General features: G+C 39.8%; 2 protein-coding genes across 3 annotated transcripts in view; one reads left to right on the plus strand and one right to left on the minus strand.

Moving 5' to 3' along the window:
• OXCT1 (3-oxoacid CoA-transferase 1) overlaps positions 1–9,877 on the minus strand; it is a 139,810-nt gene that overhangs the window by 113,639 nt on the left and 16,294 nt on the right. Inside the window, exon 4 of the mRNA XM_017533132.2 lies at positions 1,650–1,785. Coding sequence (XP_017388621.1) covers positions 1,650–1,785 — 136 coding nt within the window. The remainder of the gene's footprint in view (positions 1–1,649; positions 1,786–9,877) is intronic.
• LOC108307695 (tropomyosin alpha-3 chain-like) lies at positions 8,640–9,834 on the plus strand. Of its 2 annotated transcripts, XM_017533135.2 has the most exons (2): positions 8,794–8,861; positions 8,996–9,476. In XM_017533135.2, exons 1-2 carry the CDS (start codon positions 8,794–8,796, stop codon positions 9,474–9,476), a joined length of 549 nt encoding a protein of 182 aa, XP_017388624.1. The 2 variants fall into 2 exon arrangements, with proteins under 2 accessions (XP_017388623.1, XP_017388624.1); XM_017533134.2 differs by having other exon boundaries at positions 8,640–9,834.

Raw genomic sequence — 9,877 nt, forward strand, 5'->3', positions numbered from 1 at the left:
AAATTAACGATGTACATACCTTCTGACAAAATAAGAGGTAATGTAAAAGATACCAAGGATAATCAAAAGATTAATTTTCAATAGCTCCAAAACCCAAAGAATACTGTAACTCAACCTACAATGTGAAAAACACTGCTATGAACTGAACTGTGTTCTCCCCAAAATTCCTATGTTGAACTCCTAGTCACCAATGTGACTGTATTGAATTAGGGCCTATAAGGAGGTCATCAAGGTTGAAGGAAGTTGAGAAGATAGGGCCCTGATCTGGTATGACTGACTAGTCCTTCTACAAGAAGAAACGCCCAAAGAATGAGCATGCATGCTCTCTGCCATGAAGAACAGTGAGAAGTCGGCCATCTGCAAGCCAAGGAGAGAGACGTCACCAGGACCTGAATTGGCAGCCAGCACCTTAATCTTGGACTTCCAAGCCTTCAGAACTGTGAGAAACTTTTCTTTAAGCCACCAATCTGCAATATATTGTTTTAGCAGCCTGAGTAGACTAAGACATCTTTGGTTTTTTGTTTTTGTTTTTTCAAAAAACTGAGAAAATTGAATAAATACCAAACCCAGTGCAATGCTATGGTATATATAGGTAACAGTGCTATAGAGTGACAAGGTGTGACTGCAAAACGTGAGCCTCAGAACAGTTCCCTATGCGTGCTTTCCAGACAAACATACCATGATTTAATTACTAATTTTGAAAATTTATTATATTATGTTATTACTTGGCAAATTCAGTGGCAATATTTTCTGTTGACTAAAATAAAGTGGAATGGCTTGGTTCAAGAGCTGAGAGCAGAGCATGTCAAAAATGAAAGAAGAGAAAACTGTAGATCTTTGTTATACTTAAAGACTTCAAAAAGTTTTCCTTTCTTTATGAATAACTCCAATTAGTTAAGAGATGATAAAGAAAATGAGTGAAAAATTGCTAGATTAATTTAGTAACTGCTTGCTTTGTAGTAACATCTGTTCCCTGGAAATCTAGGTTCTGATCCCAGCACTTACTCATTTGTAGTAGATGCACCTTCCATGGGCTTCACTCTGATGTGTCTAAGCAAGACCAGATCACTCATGATTTCTAATTCTAAAATTCATAGAAATTGGCAGGGCACAGTGACTCATACCTGTGACGTCAAGGCAGGCAGATCATTTGAAGTCAGGAGTTCAAGACTAGGCTGGCCAACATGGTGAAATCCTGTCTCTACTAAAACTACAGAAAACAAAAGTAGCTGGGAATGGTGGCATATAGCTATAATCTCAGCTTCTTGGGAGGCCAAGGCAGGAGAATTGCTTGGACCCAGGAGGTGGAGGTTGCAGTGAGCCAAGATCACACCACTGCACTCCAGACTGGGTGACAGAATGAGAAATCCTTTTGCATGCTTCTGGCATGATACACGTTACAGTGCCAAACTTAAAATCTTATCTTGCAGCCTGGATATCTTTATTAGAAATAGCTCCTTTTTCAGTAGACAGTGGAAGAAAATATTAATTCTCTAGCAATCAACAGGTGTAACTTAGAAACAAAATTCCTTGCTTTGGCAAAGTAGTATTCCCTCTGCCTTAGCTCTCGTGCACAAAGAAATTTGTAGGGAGAAAAAAGGAATTTTTAAAATAAGTTAGGATTATAAAAGAAAAGCAAACCTTCTCACCTGTGGTGTCAGCTCCACTTCTAATTCACCAGATAAGTATTGTCGTTCAAATTCTGCATTTTCTCCCACATATGAAGAAACCATGCGTTTTATCTGCTTGGACCGAAGCAAAAGGCCCAAACCAAAGTTATCAACCCTAGAAAGAAAATGAGGGGAGTTTACCAAAGAGCATCTGCTTTTTAAAAGAGATAAAACTTTGTTCATTAAAAAAAATATATCCTGTCTGATAAGCACTTAATCCACATTCTCAGTCTCCCATAACAACACAAATTTTGCAAGGTGGCTATCCGTTTATTTTATAGTTGAAGAAACTAAAACTCAAGAAGTTTAAGTGATTTGGGGTGGGGAGTTGGGGAGCACACAGACCAAGATCTTGGGCAGTAAGGAACAGACAGCCAATATTCACACCCATGTCAACCCTACAGTTTTACCCCACACCTTTTGTTATTTTCACTGCTGCAGAGTGATTCTGAGTTAGAAGATAAGCAAAGAGATAAATTGGTTCTTGTCCTATGCTTTGAAGGAATACATAAATGCAGTGGCAATATACTGACCCAAAGGGAAGATTTGGATGGAGAAACTCTTTGTCTTCTAAAAAGGAGAGAGGGGCATTCTGATATTTAAAAGAGAGATTAAAATACTCATTGAAATGTGAACCCAAATTATAAACAGCTATGAACATTTTCCCTATATCATAAATGTTGTAAATCTTCAAGAAGATTTACACATTTGAACAGTCTTAAAAACAAACAAACAAACAAAAACCAGAAAATTAATCACAAGCCAGAGTATATGTGCCAACAATAATACTGTGTCTGTTAAATTATATATACTATACTATCGTTTAATAGCTTTAATATTTTAAAGATGGAGCTCAATTTATTCTTAGAAACGGTATACATAGTCTTGACTATTTTTTCATTGGGTGAAGATCTCCAGCTTTATGCCTTTCTTTATTTCTGTTATTTTTCAAAGCAAAATATGCCTAGAATTTCAAGCCAAGTCAATGTAACCAGACAGATAACTGAATGAATTATTTTTCCATTTGGTCGCCTTAAAAACTGAAGATCATCTTCCATTCAAGAGTCAGAAATATTTTAACCAACTAGAGAAATAAAACATTTACAAGAATACTTGACCTTAAGCTTTTTTAAATGGCGAAATATTTTTCAATGGCACAATATTTTAATGATGAAATACTTTTTAATGGTGAAATATTTTAATGGTGAAGTATCTTTTAATGTTGAAATATTTTTGAATGGTGAAGTTTTTTTAATGGTGAAATATTTTTAATAGCAAAACACATGGCAAAAAGCATGATGAGCCATCACCACAAACATGAAGGGATGACTAAAAAAAAAAGAAAATACCAAGCCTCAATGAAGATATGAAACGATCAGAACTCTCACATGTGCCAAGGTGAATGTAAACTGAAACATCCACTTTGGAAAACCTGTTAGTATCTACTAATGCTGAATATATCTGTATGCTATGGGTCAGCAATTACATTCTGGGTCTATAACCAACAGGAAATGCATACTTAGTTCACTACAAGACATGAACAAGAAAATTCATAGCAGCACTGTTCATTAGGCCAAAATTGGAGCCTCCCAAATGTCAGCAGAATAGATAATTTTAGCACACTAGACAATGAAATGGGGTATAGCAGTGAGAATATAACCATTAGCAAAAATGGTTGAATCTCACAGAACAATGTTGAGCTAAAGCCAGACACAAGAGTACATACTGAAATATTCCTTTAATATTATGTTCAAAATCAGACAAAACAAATCTATAAGGATCAAAAGTGAGGCCAATGATTAATACTGGTAGTGGGAGAAGAGCATAGTGACTGCAAGAAGGAGGAAGAGCTTCCTGGGGTACTGGTCATGTTTCATTTATCTATCTGGGCATTGATTAGATAGGTGTGCAGCTTGTAAAACTCCATCAAACTGTATTTATTAGATGCTCACTTTTCTATATTACTCCATACTAGTCTTCAATAAAGCCTTTTGAGATAGAAATGTAGTGACAAGGACCAGAGTGCTAGAAATAGAAGTCTTTATTTACAATCTCTTCCTCCTAATTCTTTTAGTGCTCTGCTGGTTCCTTCCCTACAGAGCTTGTGTCATCTACACAGTACATTCATCTAAGACTCCCTTACTGAATGCTTATTCTATTCCTGTGTCAGGCTCTGAGGCTACAACCATAAATAAGCCCTGGTCCTCAGCAGCTTTGAAGCTGAGAAAATAAACACGTAACCTATAATTACAACAAAAGGAGAGACATGCTAAGGGAATTATGCACTAAGTATGATAACACTGAAGATGGAGAACCCAACTGTTGAGAAAGAGAGCAGAAAAAGTCTTACAGGAGGTGGCACTTGAACAGACATAAGAAAAAAGAGAACAGTTTGAGAGCAGACTGTGAGGTAGAGGTGTGGAGAGAAACAGGCAGATGGACAGCTTTGCAAAGATGCACTCAGGAAACTACATGTTGAGTGCGCCTGGAATATGGACTGAGAGCAACAGCATGCAGGAGGGGCAGGAGGCAGGGCCGGTTGTGATCAGCCCTATGGGATTTCACCTTGTAGAATAGAAAGGCCCTGTAAAAAGTTTTAAGTGGAAAAGTAACAATATGATTAGTTGGAAAGGTTGAAAGATGAAAGGCAGGGAGATCAGTGAAGAGGCTCAAAATAGCCCAAACAAGCAATGATGAGAGTCTGAACTAAAGCAGCGGGAATGGGAATGGAGAAGGGAGAAACCAAGAGGGTCTTAGGAGGGAATAATTCATAAGACTTGTTGTCCATCCTGATGTAGCTGCAGACTCACTCCAGAATTTTGGCTTTGGTGATGGAATATAAAAAAAAGTTGGTTGGGGAAAATTAAGGAGCACTAGTGACACCCACTTATTTGATCTGGAGAGGTGTTAAGTATCTGACAAATCACTGACACGTCTCCCTATACCACCTTTTCTCCCAACTTCATTCCACTCTTCACCCTCATTCCTCACACCCACAAGTGACCAATCCAGCTCAGCTGATTCCTTCCCAATTCTCAGAATTTTATTTCCAAGCCTCTTTCCTCCCCCAGGCACTCCTGACACAACAAACACCTCAGAGTGTCCACGTAACAGGTAACTGTGAACCTCCTACTCAACTTGTTTTGCAGCCCTAGACTCCAAATGCTGAATCTGATAAGATTTCCCATCCACCATGGATATAAAAGAAATAGCCGCATGACTTATTCTCACTTGATTCAAAAGAAAACTAATGTCTAAGTAACCTAAGTATTTTCAAGAGTGTACTTTTGAGCTAGAATTCCCTGCAAGTTACAAATATGTGTGTCCACTAGAGGTCACAAGATGCCTAAGGATTCTGTTGTTCTAGGGCTGTCTCCCCATTACTCTCAACACACACAATGCCTTCTGAGTTTTTAATTTACTCCTAATAACTGGCTAGGTCCCCACAATTCTATTCCCGCAAATTCAACTCCACTGCAGAGCCATGTAGATGTCTGGAAGAAGAGTTTGAGAAGAAGGAAGGCCAGAGCAAAGGCAGGAGGTGGCATGTGTGGGTATGTTGGAGGGATGCTGAGGCCAGGAAAGGAAGAGAAGTGAGCAAAAAAAAAAGACCGGGTAGAGTGACGCTGGGGACGTCAAAGAGCGTCTGATCACATGGTACCTTGCAGGCTACTCTGGAGACCTTTGATTTTACTCTGAAAAATCCCTTTGATTGGGTTCAGCCACTCTGACTAGGTTCCCCCAATGGGAGGCACCATCAGGAGGATGGGGTGAGGGGAAAATATTGGTATTTATATTCCTCTGGCTCCCTCCCTGAGTAGTTACAGCCCACTGGATAACTCCCTCCATAAAGCTTTCTTCCAGGTCCTGGTAACAGCTCCCTCCCCTCACTCCTTCAGACCTGGGGCTGGTTACTGTCTCCATTACAAACTCCAGGGTTCTTTATTACTCCTGTTTTCCCTCAGCCGTGACTATTCCATTGAAAAGGCTCCCTTTGGTAAACTCCTCAACTACTCAGGAAATTCAATTACGTTTGATATCCTCTAGAGCCCAGACTAATAAAGTCGTAATGAAATAACACATAAAGGTGGATATGGTCCATTTTGCTTTCTGTAGTTTTAAATATCTGAAACTCCTGCAGGCCCATACTAATGCCAGAATATAGGTGGTCACTTATTGATGTGTGAATTTTTCTAACTACTCTCTTCTAGATCTCTTTGGCTTTTCAATCCATTACATATTTTAACTTGGTTCTATTTGGAGATTACTTCTTTTTATTCATTATTTTAGCTCTGGGAATCATTGTTTATTATGGGTTTTGCTTTGTTTCTGGACTAGCAACCTAGCATAGCAATCAAGCAGTATAGAGGACGCTACTCCCAGGCCACCATCGGACCAGTTCTTTGAGTCTTGCAAATGCTGTCAGATAGCTTACAATGAGTGTGTTTCTTGCCACATATACAGCTCAAATTTGGCAAGTGTATATCTCACCTATTATCAGACACTGATGATAAAAAATGAGTAAGACAAGTCCCTTACCTATAAAGGCTTACAAGATAAAGAAAAAAAGGTAGATGCGATTTTTTGCAAATGAGGAACATATCATTTCTAATAGAGACATTATATTAAAGCATCTTACAGCTCTTTAATGCTAAAGACAATGCTGATAAGACTTTCAAACACATTAGATTGCTTTCCTTTAGTAGCCAACATTTTTTAGCATACTAAAGAGAGATTGATCTTTTTCCTGCATCACAACAAACCCGGGTTTCAAACATTTTGGTGATTAGAAAAAGTCTAAGGCCAAGAATTCATTAATGAGACACATTATTGTAAAGCAAAAAGATACTGTATAGGAGACAATGATCTGCAAATATTTTCATGTTCTGAATCTGAAATTTAATTTGCTGATTTTCTGAAATCTCATTAATTGGCAATTCTTATCAGGATAAGATAAATAAAAATAAAGTTGTAATCACTTATCAAGTTGTATTTCTTTGTTTGCTTTTCATTTTATATATACTTAAATCTGGATTAGATAATCACATTTAATATATCAAGAGTATCAAAAGAAAACACTGCCTTTAAATATAAGGCTAATTTATGACATATAGTAACTCCCCCGCCACAATCTGCAGTTTCACCTTCTGTAGTTTCAATTACCCAGTCAACTGCAGTCCACAAATATTAAATAGAAAATTCCGGAAATATAAAATTCATGAGTTTTAAGTTATGCACCATTCTGAGTAACGTGATAAACTCCCACCATCCCACTCCATCCTGCCCAGGATGTGAATCTTCCGTTTGACTAGCATGTCTACACTGCATATACTACTCTCCTGTTAATCACTCAGTAGCTGTGATGGTGATCACATAGACTGTTGCAGTATTTGCTGTTCTTGTGTTGAAGTAGCCCTCATTTACTTAATAATGGCCCCACAGCACAAGAGTAGTGGCGTTGGCAACTTGGATATGCCAAAAAAGAAGCTGTAAAATGCTTCCTTTAAGTGAAAGGGTAAAGGTTAAACTTCAAGAAAAATTGTATGCTGTGGTTGCTAAGATCTAAGTAAGAATAAATCCTTTATCCATGAAATTTCAAAGAAAGAGAAAAATATGTGCTAGTTTTGCTGTCATACCTCAAACTGCAAAAGTTATAGCCACAGAGCATAATAAAAGCTTAGTTAAGATGGAAAGTACATTAAATTTGTGAGTGGAAGAGAAACAGAAATGTGTTCCAATTGACAGCAATTGGGTGGAGTATTAGCCATGATTTCAGAACATACCCCCTTCAAATAAGGGAGGACTACTATAATTAAATGTGACAAATGAAATATTTCACGAGCTGAGCACAGAAATTCAAGTATACATCCCAGGAACTGGTTAGCCCTTCCCAGACAAAATAACTAAATCCCGGGGAATGCTCATAATCAGCTCGTGGCCTACATCTGACTGTTAACTCCTTCAGAGCTGCAGCTTCCTCAGCAAGGAACAAGGGCACAGCAAAGGAGTCACTGCCTTTATCTCGAGATTCAAAGTCATTGGTGCATGTTATAGTGAACCCCAAGTTTCTCTTCAAAGAATCAGCATGTCAGTATGTTCAGCTCTCTTATTCTTTAAATCTTTATTTTAAAGCTTAAATTCCTTTAAAATAGAGATTTAAGGAATAAGAGAGCTGAACATACTGACATACTGATTAATTCCAGTAAACAACCTTCTCTACTATTTCATCAGTAGTACACATCTGCTCCCCCTTCCCCAGGCTCCATCCTGATTCATCCGAGTCACCTGATTACCCCTGGCTACCTGCTCTGACATGCCAGTAACTGTCCTTCCCTCCAAAACATCCAACCTGCCACTCCAGCCTGGACCCCTGCTCTTTTTAAAATAGCCAATCAGGATTAGTCTAGTTTCTGTGGTCTAACCCTAGCCAATAGGGGACGACACAGCAGTAGGGATGACCCCGTGAGGCATAAGTACTTTCCCCCTTGTCCAAGCGTGCAGCGGCCATCATTGCTCATTGCTCCGTCGGTGTGCTCTGCATCTTTCTATAAACTGTCTTGCTGAGAGGGCATTATCTTTGAGTGCTATTTCTTTTGTGGCATCAAAGTTTTACTTTTAACAGGAAGAACCAGACATTTTAGAGTGACAGACTGACCATTAGGCTCACAAAACACTATTATTATATGTGACTAGTATAGTTCTCTCTCTCTCTCTCTCTCCCTCTCTCTCTCTCTCTCTCTCTATATATATATATATATACACACACACACACACACACACATGTAATTACAGGTGTAGGTAAATACTTATGATCAGCTTTCTTAGTCTTCAATGTAACAGCACCTATTCCATATCAAGAAATTTATATTAATCTGCAGTATCCCTTATAAGCATAAAGCTATCTGGGAAACTGAAAATGCTGATAATCAAAAGTATGTGTAATAAAGTCAAATTAAAGGGCATAAGATATGTTTAAGAATTATCGAGTTGTGAGAGGAGGCTGCATAGCCACGCGGAGGAGGCAGGAGCCAGAGCGCGAGCAGTAGCTGGGTGGGCACCATGGCTGGGATCACCACCATCGAGGCGGTGAAGCGCAAGATCCAGGTTCTGCAGCAGCAGGCAGATGATGCAGAGGAGCGAGCTGAGCGCCTCCAGCGAGAAGTTGAGGGAGAAAGGCGGGCCCGGGAACAGGCTGAGGCTGAGGTGGCCTCCTTGAACCGTAGGATCCAGCTGGTTGAAGAGGAGCTGGACCGTGCTCAGGAGCGCCTGGCCACTGCCCTGCAAAAGCTGGAAGAAGCTGAAAAAGCTGCTGATGAGAGTGAGAGAGGTATGAAGGTTATTGAAAACCAGGCCTTAAAAGATGAAGAGAAGATGGAACTCCAGGAAATCCAACTCAAAGAAGCTAAGCACATTGGAGAAGAGGCAGATAGGAAGTATGAAGAGGTGGCGCGTAAGTTGGTGATCATTGAAGGAGACTTGGAACGCACAGAGGAACGAGCTGAGCTGGCAGAGTCCCGTTGCCGAGAGATGGATGAGCAGATCAGACTGATGGACCAGAACCTGAAGTGTCTGAGTGCTGCTGAAGAAAAGTACTCTCAAAAAGAAGACAAATATGAGGAAAAGATCAAGATTCTTACTAATAAACTCAAGGAGGCAGAGACCCGTGCTGAGTTTGCTGAGAGATCGGTAGCCAAGCTGGAAAAGACAATTGATGACTTGGAAGATAAACTGAAATGCACCAAAGAGGAGCACCTCTGTACACAAAGGATGCTGGACCAGACTCTGCTTGACCTGAATGAGATGTAGAACGCCCCCGACCTGAATGAGATGTAGAACGCCCCAGTCCCACCCTGCTGCTGCTTCTCCCTCTGACCCTGACTCCGCCTGAGGCCAGCCTGCCCGAAGCTGACCTTTAACTGAGGGCTGATCTTTAACTGGAAGGCTGCTTTCTCTTTCGCTGCCCCCTCTTCCCCTGTGTCTTATTCGCCAAACTGTCTCTGCCTCTTCCCGGAGATTCCAGCTGGGATAGAGGCTGAGCACCTTTGGAAACAACATTTAAGGGAATGTGAGCACAATGCATAATGTCTTTAAAAGCATGCAGTGATAAACACATTTTGTAATTACCTTTTTTGTTGTTTTGTAGCAACCATTTGTAAAACATTCCAGATAAGTCCACGCCCTGAAGCAGCAAGCTAATCCCTTTCTTA

The sequence above is a fragment of the Cebus imitator genome, unplaced genomic scaffold, assembly GCF_001604975.1.
Source record: "Cebus imitator isolate Cc_AM_T3 unplaced genomic scaffold, Cebus_imitator-1.0 Scaffold80, whole genome shotgun sequence".
In the NCBI taxonomy this organism is placed as follows: domain Eukaryota; kingdom Metazoa; phylum Chordata; class Mammalia; order Primates; family Cebidae; genus Cebus; species Cebus imitator.

What these genes read in the sequence shown, in the direction of transcription:
- LOC108307695 (XM_017533134.2), top strand. Translation starts at nt 8,730, where the DNA reads ATGGCTGGGATCACCACCATCGAGGCGGTGAAGCGCAAGATCCAGGTT.